General features: G+C 54.4%; 2 protein-coding genes across 5 annotated transcripts; both read left to right on the top strand.

Annotated features, from left to right (window-relative positions):
- The first annotated feature begins 7,300 nt into the window (after positions 1-7,300).
- Positions 7,301-9,718, top strand: GNG8 (G protein subunit gamma 8). 2 transcript variants are annotated; one of them, XM_079908139.1, is made up of 3 exons: positions 7,301-7,871; positions 9,166-9,251; positions 9,566-9,718. In XM_079908139.1, the coding sequence occupies exons 2-3, from the start codon at positions 9,168-9,170 to the stop codon at positions 9,692-9,694; spliced, it is 213 nt and encodes a 70-aa protein (XP_079764265.1). In that variant the 5' UTR covers positions 7,301-7,871; positions 9,166-9,167; the 3' UTR covers positions 9,695-9,718. The 2 variants fall into 2 exon arrangements, with proteins under 2 accessions (XP_079764265.1, XP_079764266.1); XM_079908140.1 differs by lacking the exon at positions 7,301-7,871 and having other exon boundaries at positions 8,737-9,251.
- A 6,656-nt stretch (positions 9,719-16,374) lies between these two features.
- PTGIR (prostaglandin I2 receptor) lies at positions 16,375-20,891 on the top strand. Of its 3 annotated transcripts, none has more exons than XR_013825307.1 (3): positions 16,375-17,430; positions 18,457-19,494; positions 19,709-20,891. XR_013825307.1 is itself a non-coding variant. In XM_079907552.1 (2 exons), exons 1-2 carry the CDS (start codon positions 16,663-16,665, stop codon positions 18,841-18,843), a joined length of 1,155 nt encoding a protein of 384 aa, XP_079763678.1. In that variant the 5' UTR covers positions 16,375-16,662; the 3' UTR covers positions 18,844-20,891. The 3 variants fall into 3 exon arrangements, 1 of the variants encoding a protein (XP_079763678.1); XR_013825308.1 differs by lacking the exon at positions 19,709-20,891 and having other exon boundaries at positions 18,457-18,987; positions 19,397-19,436; XM_079907552.1 differs by having other exon boundaries at positions 18,457-20,891.
- The last annotated feature ends 3,837 nt before the right edge of the window (positions 20,892-24,728 follow it).

The following is a 24,728-nucleotide window of genomic DNA, read 5'->3' as shown; positions in this document are numbered from 1 at the left end:
GAGGCATGCAGGCTTCTTAGCTGCGACATGGGGGCTTCTTAGTTGCAGCATACGGCCTCTTAGTCGCGGTTTGCAGAATCTTAGTTCCCCAACCAGGGATTGAACCGGGGCCACTGCAGTGAAAGTGCTGTGTCCTAACCACTGGACTGCCAAGGAACTCCCAAAGCTATTTTTTAAAGTTTGCGGGAAAAGTCATTGCTTCTCAAGCCCTTGGGAGTATTTGCCCCATCTCTGTTTCATAAAAGGGGCAACTAAAGCCAAAAGGGGAAGGGACTTGTCTAAGGATACACAGGCCACACAGTGGTCAACATGGTTGAAGTACAGATGGCTGACCTTTCTTCCTTTTTAAAATTTTAGTGCTTAATCATAAAAAGTAACAGCTGACACTCAATGAGCACTTATTTTATATGCCAGACTCCATTCTCTGACTCATTTAATCCTCACAATTTCATGGAGGTAGATATGATTATTATGCCCGTTTTACAGATGGAGAAACCGAGGCACAGATCTCTTGAGTAACTTACCTGAAACCAATAAGTAGCAAAGCCAGAATTTAAGTTCAGACTGCCTAAGAGTCCATGCTGTTAGCCATTGCCCTATAAGCCTATTTCTATATGGATCATCTCTAGACGGATACACAAGGAACTGCTCACAGGGATAGGGGCTGGGGGGGGCAGGAGGGGATGTTGACATAATAAATATATAACTTCTATAATTTTTAAAGGTGTTAAGGACTGTGGGGGGAAACTGAGCAGAGATATGATGGAATTGGGAGGGATGGGGGAAGAGAGGAGTTTGTAATTTTAAGTGGAGTGATCAGAGGTGTCTAATTGAGAGGGTGGCATTTGAACAGAGACCTGAAGGAAGTGGGGGGGTTAGGCTTGTGGATCTCTTGGGGAAGAGCCTCCCAGGCAGAGGGGTCAGCCACTGCTGAAGCCAAAACAGTGCCTAGTATGTTGGCAAAATAACCAGGAATCCAGCGTGTCTGGAGCGGTGAGTGAGGGGGAGAAGAGGGGGAGGCGAGGGCAAAGAATGATTGGGACCACTGCATCCCGTGGGGCCTCGTGGGCCATGGTGAGGAACTTGGTTTTTACTCCTCCGGAGATGGGAGCCATGAGAGAACTCGGAGCAGAAGAGGGACTTAGGTGTTTGGAGGGGAAGAGGGGTTGACAGTTCTATGGAAACATAATTCACTACCATAAAATTCACCCATATAAAATATAGAGCTCAATGGCTTTTGTTTCTTTATTTTCCTTTCCTTGTGATGAGAGCCTTTAAGATTGACTCTTAGCAACTTTCAAATGTTCAGTACAGGATTATCAACTATAGTCACCATGTTGTACATTACATCCCATGACATTTATTTTATAACTGGAAATTTGCTTTTGATCCCCTTCGCCCATTTTGCCCATCCCCCCCACCCCTCTGACAACTCTCAGTCTGTTCTCTGTACCTATGAACTTGGTTTTGTTTTTGTTTATTTATTTATTTTGCTGAAGGACTGTCTTTTATTTAATTATTTTTAATTTTAGTTTTTATTGAAGTAGAGTTGATTTACAATGTTGTGCCTGTTTTTTTTAGATTCCATATATAAGGAGACCATGTGATATTTGTCTTTCTCTGACTTATGTCACTTGTCCATCCATGTTGTCGCAAGTGGCATGATTTCCTTCTTTTTTATGGCTGAATAATATTGCATTATATTCAAATTTTCTCTATTCAGGCACCTATCGATGAACGCTTAGGTCGCTTCTATAATCTTGGCTATTGTAAGAAACGCTGCAATGAACACAGGGGTGCATATATCCTTTCAAATTAGTGTTTTCATTTTCTTCAGATAAATACTCAAGAGTGGAATTGCTGGATCATACAGTAGTTCTATTTTTAATTTTTTGAGGAAACTCCATACTGATTTCCACAGTGGCTGCACCAATTTACATTCCTAACAATAATGCACGAGGGTTCCTTTTTCTCCGCATCCTCGAAAACATTGGTTATGGCTTGTCTTTTTGATGATGGCATTCTGATAGGGGTGAGGTGATATCTCATTGTGGCTTTGATTTGCATTTCCCTGGTGATTAGAGATGTTGAGCACCTTTTCATGGACCTGTTGGCCACCTGTATGTCTTCTTTGGAAAAATGTCTATTCAGATCCTCTGCCCATTTTTAAATCAGATTTTTTTTTTTTTTTTTTTTTTTGCTATGGAGTTGTATGAGTTCTTTATATATTTTGGATATTAATCCGTTATCCTGTGCATGGTTTGCAAATATTTTCTCCCTTTCTGTAGGTTGCCCTTTCATTTTGTTGATGACTTCCTTTGCTGTGCAGAAGCTTTTAATTTGATGTAGTCCCACTTGTTTATTTTTGCTTTTGTTGCCTTTGCTTTTCGTGTCAAATCCAAAAAAATCATCTCCAAGACTGATGTCAAGGAGCTTACCGCCTATGTTTTCTTCTAGGACTTTTGTGGTTTCAGGTCTTAGTTTCAAGTATTTAATCCATTTGAGTTACTTTTTGTGATTCTTCTGCATGTCGCTGTTCAGTTTTCAGAACACCATTTACTGAAGAGACTATCTTTTCTCTATTGTATATTCTTGGCTCCTTTGTTGTAAATTAATTGCCCATGTATGCATGGGTTTATTTCTGGGCTCTCTATTCTGGTCTATTGATCTATGTTTCTGTTTTTATACCAGTACCATATTGGGGTTTTTAAAAAAAAATTTTATTGGCGTATAGTTGCTTTACAATGTTGTGTTAGTTTCTACTGTACAACAAAGTGAATCAGCTATACATATACATATATCCCCTCTTTTTTGGATTTCCTTCCCATTTAGGTCACCACAGAGTATCGAGTAGAGTTCCCTGTGCTATACAGTAGGTTCTCATTAATTATCTATTTTATACATGGTATCCATAGTGTATATATGTCAATTCCAATCTCCCAATTCATCCCATCCCCCCTTTTCCCCCTTGGCATCCATACATTTGTTCTCTACATCTGTGTCTCTGTTTCTGCTTTGTAAATAAGATCGTCTATACCAATATTTTTACAGATTCCACATATATGCGTTAATATACGGTATTTGTTTTTCTCTTTCTGACTTACTTCACTCTATATGACAGTCTCTAGGTCCATCCATGTCTCTACAAATGACCCAATTTCGTTCCTTTTTATGGCTGAGTAATATTCCATTGTATATATGTACCATGTCTTCTTTATCCATGCCTCTGTTGATGAACACTTAGGTTGTTTCCGTGTCCTGGCTATTGTAAATAGTGCTGCAATGAACATTGGGGCGCATGAGTCTTTTTGAATTATGGTTTTCTCTGGGTATATGCCCAGTAGTGGGCTTGCTGGGTCCATATTGTTTTAATTACTATACCTTTGTAATATAGTTTGAAACTAGGGTACATGATGCCTCCAGCTTTGTATTTCTTTCTCAAGATTGCTTTGGCTATTCAGCGTCTTTTGTGATTTCATACACATTTTAGAATTGTTTGTTCTATTTCTGTGAAAAATGCCATTGGAAATTTGATGGAGATTGCATCGAATCTGTAGATTGCTTTGGGTAGTATGGACATTTTAACAATATTAATTCTTCCAATCCATGAACACGGGATGTCTTTCCATTTATTTATGTCTTCTTCAATGTCTTTTATCAATGTCTTATCAATGGCTTTTATTCTAGTCACAGAGTTGTGCTGTGACTATACTATCACCACAGTAAATTTCAGAAAATTTCCATCATCCCAAGTAGAAACTCTGTCTCCCTTACTTTTCAACCTCCAGTCTCCCCAGCCCCTGGCAACCACTAATCTACTTTTGTCTCTGTAGAGTTGCCTGTTCTGGACATAGAAATGGAATCCTGCAATATGCAGTCTTTTGTAACTGCGTCTTTCACTTAGCATAATGTTTTCAAAGTTCATGCATGTTGTAGCATGTGTCAGTACTTCATTTCTTTTTATTGTCAAATGATAGTCCACTGTTTGGATGTACCACATTTAGTTTATCCATTCATCAGTTGATGCATATTTGGGTTGTTTCCACTTTGGGGCTATTGTGAATAATGCTGCTATGAACATTCATGTACAAGTTTGTGTGTGAACATATGCTTTCATTTCTCTTAGGTAGATACCTAAGAATGGAATTGCTGGGTCATCTGGTAACTCTGTAATCTTTTGAGGAACTGCCAGACTGTTTTCTAAAATAGCAGCTTCATCTTACATTCCCACCAGCAACGTATGAGGGTTCCAGTTTCGCCATTCTCACTAACCCTTGCTATTATTACCTGAGGACTTTGTTAGAGTCCCTCTGCCTGCTCTGTGAGGAACAGGCTGAGGGAAACAGAGTTAGAAGCTGGAAACCCAGTGAGCAGCGACTATAATAGTCCAAGCTGGAGGGCATGATGCCTGGACCAGAGTGGGGGCAGCAGAGGAGGTGAGAAGTGACTGGATTGTGGACAGACTTTGAAGATGGAGTTAATTGGATCTGTTGCTAGATCAGTTGTGGGGTGTGAGAAGAGGAGGGGAGTCCAGATTGACCCCAAAGATTTACTATCAACTGAGATGGGTAAGACTGTGGCAGGAGTTTGGCGGGTGGAATTAGGAGCTCAGTTTTGGACCACTGAATTTGAGATACTCTAGACATCTGGGTGACAGTGTTCAATAGGGATTGGGTATTTGACACTAGAATTAGTGTTGACATTCACTGCACGTTTCTTTCTTTTCTTTTCTTCTTTTTTAATATATTGTTTTGGCAGTGCCAGGCAGCGTGGGGGATCCTAGTTCCCCGACCAGGGATCGAACTCGTGCCCCCTGCGCTGGAAGCGCTGGGTCTTAACCACTGGACGGCCAGGGAAGTCCCACTGCATGTTTCTTGAATAATTAAAGTCAGAACTGAATCCGAATCCAGGGTCTCAGTTTCTCCCTCCAGAAAATGGGGCCAGTAATACCATTGTCATGAGGCTGGGAAATTCCTGGGCAACACAGGGCAGGATTGCACATCTGGAAACTAAGGTTATGCGTAGGGTGGAAAGGTCCGCAACTGGGAAGAGAAATGGAGGTTACGCTCCGTTCAGTTAGTGTCCCCCTGTCCGTCTCCCCCGCCCCCAGCCTCTGGCTGCTGTCGGAGGGAGGGAGGGGAGACTGGGTTGTCACCCTGTCTTTCCCCGCTCTAAGCTGCGTTTCCTCCTCGGGGGCTGCCCGGGCCAGAACTGCTGATGGAAACCAGCTGCGGAAGGCGCCGAGGTTCGGCGTACGCCCAGGCCCCTCCCCGGCGCCGGCCGACCCCGCTAAGGGAGGGGGACGGGGGCGCCCTAACTCCCCTCCGCTCTTCCGCAGCTGGGCCCGGGGCCCTGGCACGTCCGGCGCGCCTGATGCTTTCCAGATGTGAGCCTGGTTCCCTCCCCCATCTGGCCCCGTTGCTCCCGCGGGGTAGGAGGGAGGGGAGCTAGAGTCCGATACCCCCCTATCAAATCGCTACCAGGGACCCCGGCCCGTATCCGCTCCCGGCAGGTCTCGTTTCCCTGTTCAAGCGGTAAAAACCGAATTGGGATGGGGTGAGTGCAGTAGAGACGAGGCTCTCCCCCACCTCCACCTCTTCCCCGGTCTCTGCCTCAGCCCCTCCCGCAGCCCACTTGGGCGACACGCCGCACCCAGGCCACGCCCCTACCGACCCGCCCTCCGAACACTCCCCTTATAAACCCCGCCCCGAACCACCACGCCCCCTTGGCTGCCCGGAGGTCAGGCCCCGAGGTCAGGTCCCTCGGACGCGCCTCCGCCTTCAGGTCCCCTGCGGAGGGCGCGGTCTGAGTTTTCTGTCTCTCTACCCCGCTCTGTTTTGTGTCTCTGGGTGTCTGTGTTTCTCGGTCACTATTTCTGTCTCTGTACTTTTCTGTGTGTGTCTCCTGTACCCTGTACGTCTCTATGTCTGTCTCTCTCTGCAACCCTCTGCCTGTCTCTGTCTTAGTCCCTAGGTCTCTATCTCTCCAAATTTCCGTCTCTGTGTCCCTATCTCTCTCTGCCTCTGTCTCTCCCTGCGTCTCTCTCTCCCTCTCTGAATTTCTGTGTCCCAGTCCATCTTCAATGATCTCCCTCTAGCTCCCTCCACCTTTCTGTGTCTCTTTCCCACGTCTGCATGCCTAGCCGGACAGCGGGGGCGCCTTGCCCTCAGGGTTTCCACAGCCGCCTACGGCTTTGGCGCCGGCAGGGTGGGCAGCTCGGCGGGCCGCGGGCGCCCCCGTGTGGCCCGCAGGGGGCTGTAAGGAGAGGACAGCAGGCAGAGTGCGCGCGCCCGCATGGGTGTGCCTGGTGCAGAACACTGTGGCCGCCCGTGGGTGACACCGGGAGGTAGTGTGTGACGCCAAGAGACTCACTGTGTGAGTGTGTACTACTTGAGATCGCGCGTGACGCCAGAGGTTGTGTGTGGCTGTGTGACCTTGTGAGATTTTCTGTGACAACCAGAAACAGAGTGTGACTGTGTGAAATCGTGTTACACCGAGACGTTGTGTGTGACAGTGTATGTGAGGTGACCGAGATGACCTATAGGTGACTGCGTGTGACACCGTGAGGTTGGGTGTCCCTGAGACACTATTTGGGGGATGTTTGTGGCATCGAGAAACCATACGTGAGCAAGAGATCGTGTGTGACACTGTGCAACATGGTGAGGACAGGGGAGTTGTGTGTGTCACACGGGCAGATGGTGTGTGAGAGAGGGCGAGAATGAATAAGTGTGATCCACCAGGTAATGATGTGAGAAGCAGTGTGAGAGGCCCCGGGGGCGGGGGAGCTGGGTGTGAGAGTGACCATGTGAGTGTGAGACAGGATGTTTCAGCCACGCTGATGACGTAGGAGAAGCTGGGTGGGACTGTGTGTAACACGGATCATGTGGGACACTGAGACTGGCCCAGTGTCATGACAGTGCATTAGAGAGTGTTCAACCGTCCTGGGCACTCAGATGGGTGTACGAGAGAAACCTCGTGTGTGTAAGTGTACGTGTGTGACACCAGGAGATTGCGGTGTGAGGGCGACAGCTGTGTGTGACATACTGTGTAAGGCTCGGCATGACATCTTGAGAGATTGTGTGCGATCCTGTGCGGAGCTGTGTGTGTATGCTTGACACTCTCGAGTTGTGTAAGATGTCACCAGTGAGGATGGGCCAGACTCGGAGAGCCTGTGAGGGACCGTGTGACATTTTGAGAGGCTGTGTGACTGTGGCGCTCTGGGAGGTTGTGTGTTGAGCACAGCTGGTTCAGGAGACCGTGTGCAGCACCGTGTGACACAACGTGATATTGTTCATTTCTCTGCCAGGGACAGTGAGTGTGAGTCTGCTTGCTGGGAGGGGTCATCTGGGATGGGGTGGCACTGAGGTGGGGGATGTGACAGGGTGGCAGAGCATATGTAATGGAGTGAGAGGCTGTGTGGGACCCACAGGAGAGATTTGTGTGACTGTGGAATAAATGCAGCAGAGCATGGGGCACATCTTGAGAGACTGTCTTTACCTGTGAGTGTGTGTGTGTGTGTGTGTGAGCGTGTGTGTGTGTGTGTGTGTGAGAGAGAGAGAGAGTGAGAGACAGAGAGAGAGAGAGAGTGAGAGACAGAGATTGAGAGGGGAGGCTGCAAGAGAGATAGAGGGAGAGAGAGAGGCACAGAAACACAAAGACAAAGAGGGGGACGGACAGACATAACAAGAGGACCCAGAGAGACGGAGGCGAGGCAGCGAGGGCGAAGGGGATGGTGGTGGCAGTGGCAGGAGGAGGCGGGTCCTCAGAGACTGTGCCCCAGGAGAGGGGGCGGGGCGGGGCTGAGGGGGGACCCAGACGCTGCTTCCCAGCCTCTGCCACCCGCCCGCCATCCCGGCCCTGAGCAGCAACAGGTAGGAGGCTCCGGTCTCGGCCCCGCCAGCTAGTTCCTCTGCTTGGGAATGAATGGATGCGTGAGTGAATGAATGACTTTACACTTCTGCATCTCCAGCAGCCCGTCTCTCCCTCTGTCCCTCCATGTGCCCCTCTCTGTCCCCTTTCGTCACTCCATCTCTCCTCCTGCCCTTCCACTTCCTTCTCTCTGTCCCCCTGCCCCTTCTCTCCTCTGTCCCTTTATCTCCTCTGTGCCTCTCTCTCCCTCTCCTCGCTGTCCCTCCCTCTACCGCTCCATTTGTCCCTCTCTCTCCTCTCCCACTCCATCACTCCATCCCTCCCCAACCCTTCCATCTCCCCTTCTCTATCCTCCCTCGGTCCCCTCGTCCCCTCTGTGCTTCCCTCCCCCTGTATCACTCTGTCCCTTTCTTTACCCCTCTATTTGTCTCCCTCTTTCGCTGCTCCCTCCATCACTCCGTCCCTCCCCATCTCTCCATCTTTCTATCCCTCCTCAGTCTCTTTATTCCCCCCTGTGCCTCAGACTCTGCCTCTGTCATTTTGTCTCTTCCTCTGCCCCTCTGTTTTTCCCTCTTTCCATCCTTTCTGCCCCTCTCGCAGTCATGGCTGGGTTGCCCCCCCTCTCCAGCCCTCTCTCCGGCTGCTAATGAGCAAGAGAAGCCTTTGAGGTGGCCAGAGCTGGGGTGAGGGGGGCTCCCCCAGGGGGGCGGAGGGGGCAGCTGCTGCGAAGGCCCTAATGAGGCCCCCTCTGGGCCCCTCCCACCGTGATCTTAATTCCCCCTTCTCCCTGGAGCCACCGCTAATTGGCCTGGGGAGGGACCCCTCCTGGCTCATGCTGTATCCCCGGGAGGTGAAGACACCTGGATCCCTGGATCTTGATCCAACACCTGTGGCCCTGTCCTTCTGTCCCTCCCTCCACCTGCCTCTCAGCCTCCCACCTGTGTTTCCCTCCCGGCTTCCTTCTCCTCTCTCTGTTCCTCCCTCCACCTGACTCTAGGTACCCCATCCGTGCACCCCTCCATCCCTCCACTTGCCCCTCTCCTCTCTGTTCATCTGTCCCTCTTTCGGCCGGCTTCTTGGTACCCCATCTGCGCAGATCTTCATCTCTCCCCTTTTCTTCTGTTTTCCTGTCCCTTCCTCCACCTTCCTCTGGGCACCCCTTTCGTGCGCCCTTCCACGCACGCCCCTGTTACTGGGTCCCATCACCACCGCCATCCCTATCTGGGGACCCAGCTTTGCCCTTGCCTGCCCCTCCGCCCCGACTCCCGCCGGCTTTTAACCCTGTCCCCGCCGCAGCCATGTCCAACAACATGGCCAAGATAGCGGAGGCCCGGAAGACGGTGGAACAGCTGAAGCTGGAGGTGAACATCGACCGTATGAAGGTGCTGGGTCGGGGTGGGGAGGAAGGCGGGGGCTCCGGGGCTGGGGTTTGGACCGGTCAGTGTTGGGAGTGGGGCCGGGAGCCGTGTAGAGATCCCCTTCGGAACCGGACAGAACCCGGGGAGGGGGCCTAGGCAAGGGGGCGGAGCCCAATAAGGGACGTGGCCAGAGCTAAGGCGGGGCCCAAGGGCGGGCCCGGGTAATGGGAGCGGTCCGGACAAGGGGGCGGGGTCTGATAAGGGGCGGGCCTGACCCGAGGAGGGGCCCAGGCAAAGGGCGGGGCGGGGCGTGAACATCTCCACCCGGGTGCCCGCAGGTGTCACAGGCGGCGGCCGAACTCCTGGCCTTCTGCGAGACTCATGCCAAAGACGACCCGTTGGTGACGCCGGTACCCGCCGCAGAGAACCCCTTCCGCGACAAGCGCCTCTTCTGCGTCCTGCTCTGAGCCCTCCCGACAGCTTACCCTCCCCTGTCAAAGTATGAATCCAATAAACGTGGTGACTGTGGTGGTGCCTGTGCTTTCGGGGAAACTGAGGCACGCGCAGAGCTTGGGGCCACCGTAGGGGAGCCGGTGTCCCGTCTCACCCCTTCTGAGTGTGTGTGGAGTGTCTGGCGGGGCGTGAGGTTATGCGGGGTTTGTGGATGCGGAGGGGTTAGGGGAGGAAATGAGCGCTCCTGGCTCTGGCCTCCACAGAGTGTTCCGCGATTCTGAATTTATTTAATCGACCCAGCAGCCTCAGAAAGCAGCTGGCTACTTGTATGACACCCATTTTACAGATGAGGAAACTGAGCCAAAGGTGGCTAGGAGATAATGGGGTGAAGAATGGACTCCAGCGCTACCTGAACCTCTCAGCTGGCCTCTCTTCTCTCCTCCCTCCTGAGTTGGAGGTTCTTAGAATCCCCAGTGTCCACCTTTCTCATCCCCTGAATGATTCCACCCCCTTTTTCCACATCTGGTTAGTCCCTGACACAGGCCCCCCTCTCCTTAAGCACTGAACTTTTCTCTGTTCATTTATTCATTATTCCAAACACTCCTGGCCCTGTGCTGGTTGAAACTGGGGACACGGTCATGACTGAGACAGTCCTGGCCCTGGGCTTCTGGGGCTCAGAATCCAGTGGGAGAGACAGACCTGTCCCCAGATAGTGATGATTCAGAGTGGGCAAGGCTGGGATGGGGGAATTCAGAGGGAATGCCTGACTCAGCTTGAAGGTCAGGGAGGGCTTCCTGGAGGAGGGAACATCTGAGCTGGGACATGGTGATAATAAAACTTGGGGACCCAGGGAACTTCCCTAGCGGTCCTGTGGTTAGGACTCTGTGCTTCCACTGCACGGGTCACGGGTTCGATCCCTCGTCGGGGGGAACTAAGATCCCGCATGCCACGGGGTGTGGCCAAAACAACCCCCGAAAAAACAAACACAAAAACTTGGGGACCCAGAGAAGAGAGATGTGTGGCTACGGGAGACAAATTAATGTATGCATTCCTCCCGATTTCCTTTGTTCTGGACACAGGTGACTGTGACAGCCCTGGTTCCTGTCCTGTGTTTACCACTTCACACATTGGTGGTCTGCAGGACCTATATAGCCTGCAGTTAGATAGGAGTACTTCACATAAAAGTCCGTATTTCTGGCTTCTTCCATTTGGAAGGGCTGGTGACCTCAGACCTGCACAACCCTGCAGGGTGACCAGAGGCTATGAGATGGGCCCTGGGCCTTCTAGTTTGCCAAAGTCCCCACCATACCCCATTGTCTCCCAGTTAAGGAGGCTGAGAGTCAGTTACTATCTATCACAGAGCCTGTGCCAAGGGCTTCTTACAGAGGAATGAAGAGAAACGTAAAATATCTTGAACCCATGTCTCTGTTGAAAATAAAGAAATGCAGACTGGACTTCCCTGGTGGTACAGTGGTTAAGAATCCACCTGCCAATGCAGGGGACATGCATTCCAGCCCTGGTCCAGGAAGATCCCACGTGCCGCGGAGCAGCAACTAAGCCCGTGCACCACAACTACTGAGCCTGTGCTTACTAGAGCCCGCGAGACACAACTACTGAGCCCGCGTGCCACTGAAGCCCCCGCGCCTAGAGCCTGTGCTCCGCAACAAGAGAAGCCACCGCAATGAGAAGCCCGTGCACCGCAACGAAGAGTAGCCCCCGCTCGCCGCAACTAGAGAAAGCCCAAGTGCAGCAACGAAGACACAACGCAGCCAACAATAAATAAATAAATTTTAAAAAAAGAAAAAAAGAAATGCAGACTGGGTGACCTGTGGGTTTGGTTAATTATTTTACCTGGTTGGTCCAAGGGCCACTGAGTTTGCAACCTCTCCCCTCTCCTCACTCTCTCATCTTGAGACTGCACCCTGGATCTGGATGAAGGTGGCTCACTGGGCCTCCGCTGCCCAGAGAGGGACTGTGCCTGTGTCTGGCAAGTGCTCCATTATTCACATTGGATTAGGGTCCCCTGGGTCCCAACTCTGAGCTTCCTGTTGAATTGAGGCAAGAGAAGCTGTAATTATATCTCCCTCCTGTCTCCTACCTCTCAGCCGGCTCCGGTCTGGTTGCATCATGTCTGTGGGAGCCCCGGGGGAGATGGGGGACAGAGAGAGCCAAGGATGAGCTCAGGGTGGGGAGTGGGGGGAGGAGGGATGCTGGGAGGGAAGTTGCCAGAAGGATTCTGGAATTTCACAGACCCAGCATCCTTGCATCTTAGAACCCGAAATGCAAAGGAGTCTAGAATCCCAGGAACTTGGAGGGCTGGAATTCTGGAGTCTTTGACCAGTGCGGGGCCAGGATGCTGGGGTCCAGCGCCCTTGTCGGGCTAGGATTCCAGAGCTCGGCACTTCAGGAGTGTAAGGATTTCTTGAGCCTGGACTGTTGGGATTTAGATCCTTTGAGCCCTGGGACCTTGGAACTGGTCTGGGGGAATGGAAGCTGGGGAGAAGCAAGTGGGGCTGGCTGACCTGGTGGGGGGCAGGGAGTGGGAGGAAATGTCTGCCTGGAGAAGGAGGGGGGCTGGGTGAGCCTGCACCCAGACTGAGGCTGGGAGGGAGGAGAAGCCAGAAGGGAGAAGCCAGAGCAGGTCCTGGGTGACCAGCCTGCAAACCAGATAACGTCATTAGCGGGTAGGACTCCGTAGCACCCGCTTCTGGTTACCCGCTGCTCTTTCCTGCCACCCCCAGCTCTGAAGTCAGCTCTGGGGTCAGGCCCAGGCTGGAGGCAGAGCCAGGCCAAGAGGCAGAGAGGTGAAGGCCTGGGGTAGTGCTTGCGCCCAGCAGTTCTCTCCCATTTCACCCCAAACCCTAGGGCTGGGGGCTGCCCCACCCAGCTGTCCTCCTTCCACACCCCACCCATGTGCTTGGCACTGAGGGGCCGGGGGTAAGGGGTGGGACAACCCGGAGCCAGAAGGATCCAGAATCATGGCCATCACTTACTGGGAGTCCGGTTTCACAAGCCCCATCTCCCGTAATTCTCACGGTAGCCCCCAAAAGACTCTGTTTACCCCCATTTTACAGACATGGAAGAGCGGCATGGAGAAGTGATGTCACCTGGTCAGTCGGGGTTTGAGGATGGAGTGGGAGAAGTCGATGGATGACTTCAGGAGGTGCTGGAGGGGTTCAAAGGGGGCCTTGAAGGACAGAAGTGAGGGGACCTCAGGTGAGGCGCACGGCCCAGGCAAAGGTGGGAAAGGAGCGACAGAGCAGGGACACCAGGAGCCGGAGAGGGAAACAGCGGCCAGTAGGTAGGCAAGGACCCACTGGTGGTGGAGAAAAGGGCGGTGGGCAGAGAAAATTGGCCTCTAGCTGGGGCGGCTGGGACCTGCTAAGGAAGGATGGGTCAGGATGGACACACAGCAGCTTCTCACAGCAGTGAGCGGGCACAGGCGACAGGCGGGCCTGGCAGGCATGAGCAGCTGGTGGCGTGTGTGTGGGGTACGCGGTGAGGCCAGCTTCCTCCCAGGGCAGGACCAGAAGGACGGAAACCAGGGAGCCAGGAGAGGGTCGGGCGCAGGGTGGGCTGGCATCTTAGGTCAGGCAGGCCTGGGCAGGCAGCAGGAGGCGCTGGCCGGCAGGTGTGGAAGAGCCCATCCCGGTCCCATTTCCTGGCCTTGTTGGTGCCTGCCCCCTTGAGCACACCCACCCAGATGGAATGACTCAGCTGAGGGCCTGCCCAGGCTCCAGCTATGACCTTCCTCTCCCATCACTTGTCGCACGCCACTTGGGACCGCGCCCCCATCAGATGGTGCCCTCTGAGGCCCTCTGCGCCCCCAGCCCTTGACCCACGGTGAGTGGGTTAGGGTTCGCTGAATAACAACACCAACGGTAGCTGTTTGAGGACTTCCTAGAGGCAGGCAGGGTGAACTCCGTCTCTAACCTTCCAACAACATCCCAAGGGCATGGCAGCCATGTGATGACGAACATCGAGGCTTAGAGACCCACGTGGGCCAACCCAGCCATAAAGAAACAGGTGGGCCCCAATAAACAGACACGCGTGGACGCACCAGTAGACACAGTGCACAAAGAGACCTTAGAGGAAAGAATGCCCTCCACTGACACACACACACACACACACACACACACACACACACCACTCACTATGCTGATACGATGCTCGCTTAGGTCACACAAACCCACACATGAAGTTCACACACCCACAGTCCCTAGCACACCCCCTCCCAGGTACCCGTTCTTCCCCCGCTCCCAGTGCTGTGTGTCCATTTCCAGTTGTCTCTGGGCTGTCCTCTCTCTTCTGTGGCGCTGCCCCAGGGTCCCTCTGGGGAGGCCTGACTTGTGGCAGGGGGAGGGTGCTGACTCACCCATCCAGAGCAGGTCCTTCCCACAGCTCTTCCCGCCCCAGAAGTCACCCCACCCCCAGCCCAGCCCAGCTGGGGTGACCTCTCACCCCAGGGCACCCGGGTGGAAGGGGAACGCTTTGTGCCCTTGTCGTGGCGTGAGCGTGTCCAACACTGGCATGGACCCCAGGGACCCTTAGTCCTCTCCTTAGGAGCGAGTTACAGTTGCCACCTCTCCTGCCTGCTCTGGAGCACAGAACTGATGCCAGGGTCGCCAGGGCTCCCGGCCCCCAGCGGCAAAGTGGGGAAACTGAGGCCTGGGGGAGGCGCCTGTCTGAGGCCCCGATGGGCATGGGAGCAGCGTGGACTTCCTGAACGTTCAGCAGTGCCTGGTGGGGGCAGGAAGCCAGTAGGAGGGAAGTTCCAGGAACCAGAGCTCCACCCCCACCTCCCCTGGCACTCCTGCAACATCCCTGATGCAGAGACAGGACGCGAGCCTGCCAGGCATCATCATTAATATGATAGAACTTCCTGAGTTCCCTCTGCTCCGCCTGGGATCGCAGAGAGTGAGGGCGGTACCACGTGGCCAGGATGCCTGAGACACACACACACAGGCACCCTCAGAGTGGGGCTGAAGGGTCCTTCTCGGAGCCCCTGGTGTGGCTGGAGCTGGGGCATCCATCCTGGCGGAAGCTGGGGGTACCAGCTGGGCATGGGTGATAGGGAGATGGAGGAGGGGGAGGGGGGAGGGGATTGTGGTCACGGAAGCAGGGGTGGCATGGCGACGGAGAGGGGAAGTCTGTAGCTGCCCAACGTCCAGTCCTTGGGGTCAGGACCATCCTTCCTGGCCTTGGCTGGGATACAGTACGTACACAGGCTCTCTCCTTGTTACAAAGCGGGGTCTGGGATGGGCCACTGGCCATGGTTGGCCACCAGGCCCACGAAGCCCATTGTACAGATTAAGAAACTGAGGTCCACTGGCTTCTCATCCTGGCCTGGGACTATCCCATAGCAAGGGGGTGGTCGAACTGGGGCAGAAACTCCAGTCAAATGGAGTGAGAGCTTGAATTTGTCATCTCTGCACTTAGACTGACTCCCTGAAAAATAAGAGGTGTCTGAGAAGGTCTCTGAGGTCCCATCTGGCCCTTATGGGTTGGGAGGCTGCATGGAAAGCCACAGGCTCAGTGGCAACAGGGACTGGGGACCGCTGTGCTGGCGTCTGGGACACACAGGCTGCTCACACTGGCTGGAGGGTGGCGGCTCTGCACTGGTGGTGTGTTTGTAGAGGAGTGGGAGGAATTAAGGAACAGCAGTGCTGGAGCCCTGGACGGCTGTCTGTGGCTAAAATATTATTCTTTGAAGTCAAGGTCACCAGAGCTTGGCCTGAGGCCTGGGAGTGCTAGCGTGAGAGGCAAGAGGGCAGGAGGGTGCTCCCGTTTGATGCTGAGCAGTGGAAATCCTGGCGGGATGGGGTGGGGGCCGGTCCCGTACCAGCAGATGCCAAGTCTCTCCTCTCCCCCCCGCCCCCCACCCCCCCAGGGCTCATGGAAGGAGTGAACTGTGTCCAGGGAAAAGCAAGCTCAGTTGTGCCTGGAAAACACTACATCAGGCAGGAATTTCCTGGTCATTTCTCAATCCTTGGGCAATGTTCTAACCCCGTGGGGCCTGAGCCCAGAATAGATGCCAGAAGCCACCCCAGACAGCCTTGCAGACTGGTCGGCTGTGCCCCTCAGGTCCCGCCCGGGTCCCTGCTGGCAAGCTCCCAACTCCAGGGTGATGATGACTCGGGTGATCCCCACCCGACCGGCGCTGGGAAGGGAAGAACGCTGGCAGAGTCCTGAGTGTGCGAGGTGGCAGGTGGCTCGGTGATGGGGACCGTGAGGGGACACAGGGAGGGGGAGGGGGAGGCGGGAGATGGATGTCTTGGGGAGAGGGCATGGAGGGAGCGTGCCAGGGAAGGCGGATGGAGGCCAGGGCCCTCTGGGGAAAGCAGAGGCGGGGGAACGTGGGGCAGAGAGAGGAAATGAAAAAGCCGGGGTGAGCAGGCAAGATGAGTAGAAAGGGAGGGAGGAGGGAGGGGAGGAGGGGGAAGCTGACACTCGGAGAGGGACCCAGCGAGCACGACCCCGGAGAAGGAGCGAGGGGACAGAGGAGGAGCTGAGAGAGACCGCAGGCAGTGAGGAGGGGCTGGGAAAGCAGAAACGCGGAGAAGGGAATAGACGGCTGTCAGGAGAGAGGGAGGGAGGGAGGGAGGCAGAGGGGGTGGACCAGGGAGGAGACAGAGACAGAGACACAACAAGAGACAGAGACAGAGAAGGAAAGAACTAGGGGCTTGAAGAGGAAAAGACTAGACAGAGAGACAGATGTAGGGAAGGAAAGAAATAGGGGAAAGAGAGAGAGAGAGTACCAGAGCCTGGGGAAGACGGAGGGGAGAGAAACAGTCGCACAAGAATTGCGGTGGGTTGACTGGGACCCTCCCTCCCCCCCCCCCCGACCTCCAACTGCAGCGAGGACCACGGGGAGGGGAGCGCGGTGGTGGGCGTCGCAGGGCCGGACCCGGCGCGGCTCCCCTCCGTCGCCACCTCCCACCCCAGGGACCCCTCCGGCCCGGGCGGCCGCCGGAGGCCGGGGATGGCGGATTCGTGCCAGAACCTCACGTACGTGCGGGACTCGGTGGGCCCGGCCACCAGCGCCCTGATGTTCGTGGCGGGCGTGGTGGGCAACGGGCTGGCGCTGGGCATCTTGGGGGCGCGGCGACGGTCACGCCCCTCGGCCTTCGCGGTGCTGGTCACCGGGCTGGCGGTCACCGACCTGCTGGGCACGTGCTTCCTGAGTCCAGTGGTGTTCGCGGCCTACGCCCGCAACAGCTCGCTGCTGGGCCTGGCCCGGGGCCGCCCGGCGCTGTGCGATGCCTTCGCCTTCGCCATGACCTTCTTCGGCCTGGCCTCCACGCTCATCCTCTTCGCCATGGCCGTGGAGCGCTGCCTGGCGCTCAGCCACCCCTACCTCTACGCCCGGCTGGACGGGCCGCGCCGCGCCCGCCTGGCGCTGCCCGCCATCTACGGCTTCTGCGCCGTCTTCTGCTCGCTGCCCCTGCTGGGCCTGGGCCAACACCAGCAGTACTGCCCGGGCAGCTGGTGCTTCATCCGTATGCGCTCGGCCGAGCTGGGCGGCTGCGCATTCTCGCTGGCCTACGCCAGCCTCGTGGCCCTGCTGGTGGCCACCATCTTCCTCTGCAACGGCTCGGTCACCCTCAGCCTCTGCCGCATGTACCGCCAGCAGAGGCGCCACCACGGCTCGCTGGTCCCCAGCCCCCGGGCGGGCGAAGACGAGGTTGACCACCTGATTCTGCTGGCCCTCATGACGGGCATCATGGCCGTGTGCTCCCTGCCTCTCACGGTGAGTCCCCTCGGCAGATCGGGGTGGGCGGTGGGGAGGAAGGCAGAGCCCAGCGCCGTCCTCCATCGTTTGTACCCATTTCACACATGGGGAAACTGAGACCCGAAGAGATGAGAGGCTTTGTCCAGGCTTGCTGGAGAAGTCTCCCCATTTGCTTCTGCCCCATTTGACCCCTTCTGACCCTTGTCTCCCCCTTCCACATCTCTAGCCCCCCAACCCTACCAATTCCACCCCCCACCAACCTTCTCCTACCCCTACAATGATAATAAGATCCGCCATTCATTGCTCTCTGTCCACCCTGTGCTCAGTGGTTTAGAAATGCTTTCTCCGATAATCTCCAAAATGATCTTATGCATTTGTTCCACAAGCATTTAGCAAGAAATGTGACGAAGTCTCTGCCCTGTCACCATTTTTACAGAGGACAGGTGATGATGTCTTTTGCCCATGATCACACAGAGGCAGGTCTGCACCCTGGGCTCCTCTGATGCCAGAGTCTGATCTCCCTGCCACCGTGCTCCCCACTTCCCCAGCCCCACCCATGGGTCTGCCCTTGGCATCTCCTGGCCTCGCCCCTTTCCTGCAGGAACTCCTGCCCTGCCCCTCCGAAATTGCAGCGGGGCCAACCCTGGCCCTGTGGCACCCAGTCATCCTGTCTATACTCTGGGCCTCGGTCCCTCTTTCTGTAAAACGCAAAGGCTGGGCTAGATCTGAGGGTCGTCAAACCTTTGGGGGGTTACAGAGGACTCAGAAACTGGACACACACAGACACAGCCCTGGGACCCAGCCCTACCGCCCCATCTCTCTCCCTCTAGGGCTTTGCTGGCTGTCTCCTGGGGCTTTCTCTCCCTCTGCTCCCCAGATGCACTTGTTTGTTAGTTTTCATCTTATCTTATTTCCTTCCCCTTCGGACAGGCCACCCCTCCTTCGTTTCTGCCAGTGAGCAAGTGGGGGAGGGGATCGAGGGTGGGGTGTGGGTGGGGGCAGAGGACTCGTGGGTGCTGCTTGACACCCTCACTCTGCCCTCAGATCCACGGCTTCACCCAGGCCATCGCCCCGGACAGCAGTGAGATGGGGGACCTCCTCGCTTTCCGTTTCAATGCCTTCAACCCCATCCTGGATCCCTGGGTCTTCATCCTTTTCCGCAAGGCCGTCTTCCAGCGGCTCAAGCTCTGGTTCTGTTGCTTGTGCCTGAGGCCTGGCCCGGGCGACTTGCAGACGTCCCTCTCCCAGCCGGCCTCGGGGAGGAAGGGCTCAAGGGCCCCCACTGCTCTCGGGGGGAAGGATGGGAGCTGGGTGCATTCGTCAGCCTGGGGCGAGGGGCAGGGGGCACCCTTGCCTGTCCTACAGCCATCCAGCAGCACCGTGGGAACACCGTCCAAAGTGGGGTCCGAGACAGCCTGCTCCCTCTGCTGACATCTGCCCCGTGATCTCCTGCCCTGTCTTCCGAGAGCAGCAGCCAGAAATTCAGGGACTTGACCGGTGGCTGCGGGTGGACAAGCCCAGAGCTGGATCCTGGAGCCCAGCCGGCCAGAATGTTGACCCCCTGGATTCAGCGGGGTGATCAGCTGCTATTTCTCCTCCTTCGGGGTGGCCACGATGGGCTGTGGGAGGAGGGAGAGAGGGAGAGGAAACAATTATCCTGGAGCATAAAAAGAACAGTTCTCTCAAAATATCCGGTGACCTGGGTGGCCTGGTCTGGCCCTCGCTTTGCCTATCCATCTCGCTGTCTAAATATTTAGAAGGCAGAAAAGTTCCCAACAGCTTCTGTGCACTCAGGTCTGCTCTGGTTAGGGTTCTGGCTCTGATCCTCATTCATGCAGGGTGCCCTGGATGCCCGCCCCAAACCCCCAGCGGACAGCCCTGCCCTCTCCCAGTCCACTCCAAGAGCCACCCTCTCTCTGCCTCATGGGAGCCCAGGATTCTCCGACAAGCTCCCTGCTTCCCTTTACTTCTGATTCCCCATCAGACTTGGGAGGCCTGGTCCCCGCAGGGGAGGTGAAGAAGGGGAGACTGTTGCATTGTGGGTGACACCACTGGACAGGTGCCTGGAAACTGCATGGCTTGGTGAGTTGCAAGATGTGGATGGTGGGGCCCTGGGCTGGGGGAGAAGCTGGGGAATGAAGTGGTGGGAGGTACAGAACCCAGGGACGGCCCAAGAACTCAGACCTAAGTCCTGTGCCTGTCCCTATGCCCCCTCTCAGAGCCTCACTTCACCGCCTGTGTCCTGGGAACTGTCACCCAAATGTCATTCATTCATTCATTCATTCATTCAACATAGTGGTCGCTGACTCTACCAAGTGCTGGGGACACAGAGCAGTCTCGGCCCCACCCTGGATTCCTCTGGGGTGATTTCCAGCCTTCAATTCCCCTTCTGATTGCTGGGGTGATGTCCAGCCATCCACCCCTCCCCCCTTCTCGTTGCCATCCCCTGCCCTCAGGTACAGAATTCAAGGGTTTTCCAGGAGTGAACATGAAAGGAAGTGGTGCTTCTGCTGGTGGGAGGAGGTGAATGGGAAAGTCCCCCAGACTCACCCCCAGCCCTGGGTTCCCCTTTCTCACTTGGCTTCAGGGTTAAAACAGTAAATCTGCCCCTGGGGAGGGCTGGAGGAGTAGATGAGGCATGAGCTTCCTATAAAGACAATAGCGGCGGCCATGGAACCCATGGCCCCTGCAGTGGGAGCCCAGAGTCCTAACCACTGGACCACCAGGGAAGTCCCTGGTCTATCTTTTTAGCTTCTTAGCTCAGATCACTGTTGGGCTGATGAGTTTGCTTTGGTTTCCTTTTGCGTAGAATGGTGATCATAATCTAATACTTACCTTACAAGGCCGTGCTGAGGATTAAATGATTCCCCCGAAAAGCAGTTTAGCACAGGGCCTGGAGTAAAGCCCACAATACGGGTTACTGTCACTGCCGTTGTTATTGTTGTGGCTACTGTAGTGGTCTTTGGCATCTGGGCAAATGCTGTTTGAAAACAACGCTTTTCTCCATTGGTTTGACTTCTTCCCACCAGACATTATGTTTCATTTGAAGAGGTGTCTGCGAGAGTTAAAAATAGGTCAAACGACTGCTTAATGGGCATGGGGTTTCCTTTTGGGGTGATGAAAATGTCCTGGAACTAGATAGTGGCGGTGGTTGCACAACGTCATGAATGTACTAAATGTCACCGAATTGTACTTTTTAAGATGGTTAAAATGGTACATTTTGTGTTATGGGTATTTTACCACAATAAAAAAAAATGTAATACTGAAAAAAAAAATTGAGGAAGTTTAGAAACTTTTATAGCAGTCTTGCCAGAGAAATATTGTATCGCTTGAATTTATTTTTCATTTATTTTTAGAATATTTTATTTTATTTTATTTTATTTATTTTTGGCTGCGTTGGGTCTTCGTTGCTGCACGTGGGCTTTCTCTAGTTGCGGCGAGCGGGGGCTACTCTCCGTTGCGGTGCGCGGGCTTCTCGTTGCGGTGGCTTCTCTTGTTGCGGAGCACGGGCTCTAGGCACGCGGGCTTCAGTAGTTGTGGCTCACAGGCTTAGTTGCTCTGCAGCATGTGGGATCTTCCCAGACTAGGGATTGAACCAGTGTCCCCCGCATTGGCAGGCGGATTCTTAACCACTGCGCCACCAGGGAAGTCCTATTGCTTGAATTTAATAGTAAAAATTTGACTTGTACCAAAACAAACCAAAAAACAGTTCAAGAAACAACAGGTGGGGTCCGGCCTTTGTTACCAATCCTGGCCCAGCCTCAGTGGGAACCAGCCCAAAGGTGCCCCTGGAGGAGCGTGCAGAAGGGATGGGATGGAGGGGCTGTGTTTCAGGCAGGAGTCGAGGTGGGGCAGGGCTGCCTGTCCAGGCAAGACCCCGGGGGTGGGGGGCACGCTTCCCTCCTCTCTCTGTGCCGCCCCTGGAAGGTGGGTCAGTTCTGGCCTCAGCATTGGCTGAATGGCAGCGCAGGGCTGGGCTTTGGAACCCACGGCATCCTCGCCCAAGGTGGGTGCCATTATCAGTCCTATTTTTCGGATGTGGATTAAGGGGAGGAGAGGATTAAGTGTTGAAGCTGGTTTTCTGCGGGCTTTTACCCACCAGGCCTAACATCTCAGGAATCTTCCCCCTTCTCTGCATCCCACTGTTTATCTTAGACCCCCACCAGCTCTGGCCTGGATGTCTACACTGTCTGCCAGGGTGCGGGTTTTCCAACAGCTCCCTCGGCCCCTCCAGGATGATTTGGAAGCTCCTCTCTTGGCTGGTTCCTGACCCCTGACTGCCCGGGTAGCCTCTCCGCTGGCTGCCATGGTCCTGTCTGGAGGTCCTGTCTGAATGGTTCCTCCCCTGCCTGCCGAGCTCCAAGGGCTCCCACACTCTCTGCTTGGCCACAGCAGACGACCGAGGTTTCCCCAAAGAGCCCATGACCTTTGGGGCCTCCACCTCTTAGCTCGCTGAGCTCACCCTTCCCATGAGACGTGTTTCCCCTTCTCCATCCGTCAAAAGCTCCCTTGCCCTTCAAGTTCCTGCTTTAGGCTATTCCTCCTCCTTGAAGACTTAATCACTCCTCTCAGGCGCTCTCACTGCAGCCTGTTGCACAGACGTCCGTTCACTCATTCAGCAGGCTCTGAGTGAGGGCTTACTGTATGTCAGGTTTTGTCCCTATGACGCTGGGGACATGGCAGGGACAGACAGCCTTGGCCCTGCGCTCCTGGAGCTCACAGTTCAGAGGGGGCAGGGCTGGACGTTGTGAAGGGTGGAGTCTTGGGGGACATCAGGGAGGGTTTCTTGGAGGAGGAGATGGCTGAGCCAGGACCTCAGGATTGGAAGAAAGTGAACCAAGTAAAGAAGAGTGTTTCTGTTGTGCTCACAGTTCTGACTCTGGCCTCTGATGCCTCCTTTCCTTCGTTTCATTCATTCATTCAACACACATTCCCTTGAGCCTGCTCTGTGCCTGCTGGGGAAATAGCAGTGACTGACACCGCCTTGGCCCTGCCTCGCTCACAATTCAGTGGTGGTGAGAATTTAATAATCACAGAAATATGTATTACAATAAGCCACAAAAATATAAATTTACAAGCTGTGGAATGTACCGAGCACACAGTGAAAGGGAGGCGCCCGCTCTGGTCTGGCGTTGGGGTCAAGAAGTGACACGCTGGGAACAGGTCTGTCTCCCTCAAGGAGACTTTATGCACTTTTAACTTCATTTCTTGATTAATTTCTGACTTTCGGGCACAGATGGAACTTAAGCACGCACACACGTATACACCCTGGCCAGTCCCCGGGAGTAGCTGCTCTTGGGCCTTCTGTGGTCACTGCCCCACCTGCTGGTCACACTGGGAATGACACTGAGAGGTGGTTCCAGAGCCACTGCATTGGAGCTCCCCTCTGGGAGGTGAGGGGAACCTGGATTTCCCTCCAGTGGGCCCCAGTTGGGCACCTCCCGATGTGTCCCCCTGGGTAGTCACTTTCTCAGGACAGGTTTTGAGCTGGCCCACGGGATCTGTAAGCCTGAGTTGGAAATGACCCACAGCAAGCATCAGCTTGCCCCTCCCTGCCTGCCCATGTCATTAGAAGCGCAGAGCGCCATCTCTGTGTCTGTGATTAATAAAGAATGGGAAAGGGAAGTCATGACTTTTTAATAACGCAGGCCATATGGGAGTAAAAGTCAAAACACAGGGCCCAAGGGGGAAAATAAACGACGGGGCAGTAGAGAAGTGCAGGCAAAGCAATGCGGTGGTTAAAATCGTGGGCATTTGGGATGCGAATAATCTGGGGTTCAAGTCCCAGCTCACCCACTTCCAAGAAGTGTGGTGCTAGAGGTTTTAGCTGCCCCCCTGACCCCCGCCTCCATTCCTTTCAGTTCTATTTTTTTTTTTTTTGGCTACACTACACAGCGCAGAACTTCCCAACCAGGGATTGAACCCACGCCCCTGCAGTGGAGGTGCAGAGTCTTAACCACTGGACCGCCAGGGAAGCCCCCTCCTGTCAGCTCTTGATGATAACTTATCTTGTGCTCATATGCCCACTGGGGAGGATGCATGTCATAAATGCATACTAAATTTTATTAAGACTCAACCTGGCCTGGGTGAGAAGTAAATGAGACGATGTCTAAAAAGCGGCACAATATTTTCTGATCCTCCTTTGAGAGACAATTACTATTCTCCATTTTGCAGACTGGTAAACTGAGGCTCAGAGAAGTGAAGTCACTGCTCCAAGGTTATCAGGTAGGAAGTGACAGAGGTGGGACCTGAGGTTTAGTGAGTATACAGACACTGCAGTGGTCACGCTGGGTTGGAGCCCAATTCTGTGAGTCACCAAAACCTATCTTCTTCACAGCTATAAGACCAGAATTTTCCACAGGTATCCTGGCTGCTAAGAAGGCAGCTCCCATCACAGACTCCACCGTTGTGACCCCAGCCTCAGCCTAGCCTTCCCACTGGCTGTCTCTGGCCTACCTGAAATCATCTTAAAAAAAAAAAAAAGACCATTTACTCTAAAGCCAGGCAGCTGAGAGCATGGACTGACTGCTCAGGTCACATCTGGTTCAGATTCCAGCTCTCACTTTCTGCTTAATCACCCTGGACTAGTTCCTGCACTTCTCTGGGCCTCAGTTTCCTAGTCTGCCAAATGGGTACTAACAGCACCCAGCCCAGATGGCTGCTTGAAGGATTCAATGAGATCACGGAGGCAGAGCTTAGAAGACAGCCCGTGGAGTAGAAAGCACCCAATGCAGAGCAGCTCATGCCCCCTGGACGCTCACTGCACCCCAGGCCTGGCTCCTGCGGGCTCACCAATCCTCGGCTGGCCCTGGTCAGTGGGTTTTCTTGGCCATATCACGTGGTATGCGGGACTTAGTTCCCTGACCAGGGATCGAACCCACGCCCCCTGCAGTGGAAGCATGGAGTCTGAACCACTGGACCGCCAGGGAAGTCCCGAGGTCAGTGTTATCACAGCCCCACTTTCCAAACAGGGGCAGAGAGCTGTCTACCCAAGGCCATGCACGCAGTTAAGTGCCCCGGACCCCGAGCTCTTACCCACAACACTCTACCATCTTTACTGCACCAATTTCGAGCCACAACCAGAGGGCAGAAAAAGGGGGCAGAGAAACTGGGGCTTTGGAAAAATGTGTCTCCTTTCCGCCACAGGAAGGACCCTGAGTTTGAACCCTGCCAGGCTTCTCCGTCCTCCCAAGGCCGGGTAAAGGTGAGCAAAAGTCTTTTTACTCCACTGAGCTGTCTCTGCTCGCCTCCTGCCCAGCCCCTGGTTGAGTGAGAGCAGCTCAGATGTTAGATGAGTCTATCGACCAGTGTTTGGT

The sequence above is a fragment of the Stenella coeruleoalba genome (genome assembly GCF_951394435.1).
Source record: "Stenella coeruleoalba genome assembly, chromosome: 20".
Lineage (NCBI taxonomy): Eukaryota > Metazoa > Chordata > Mammalia > Artiodactyla > Delphinidae > Stenella > Stenella coeruleoalba.
This window is presented reverse-complemented; position numbering and strand designations above follow the sequence as displayed.

Coding starts and splice junctions, on each gene's coding strand:
- GNG8 (XM_079908139.1), top strand. CDS start 9,168: ATGTCCAACAACATGGCCAAGATAGCGGAGGCCCGGAAGACGGTGGAA. Junction 9,252..9,565: donor TGAACATCGACCGTATGAAG/GTGCTGGGTCGG, acceptor GGGTGCCCGCAG/GTGTCACAGGCGGCGGCCGA.
- PTGIR (XM_079907552.1), top strand. CDS start 16,663: ATGGCGGATTCGTGCCAGAACCTCACGTACGTGCGGGACTCGGTGGGC. Junction 17,431..18,456: donor TGTGCTCCCTGCCTCTCACG/GTGAGTCCCCTC, acceptor CTCTGCCCTCAG/ATCCACGGCTTCACCCAGGC.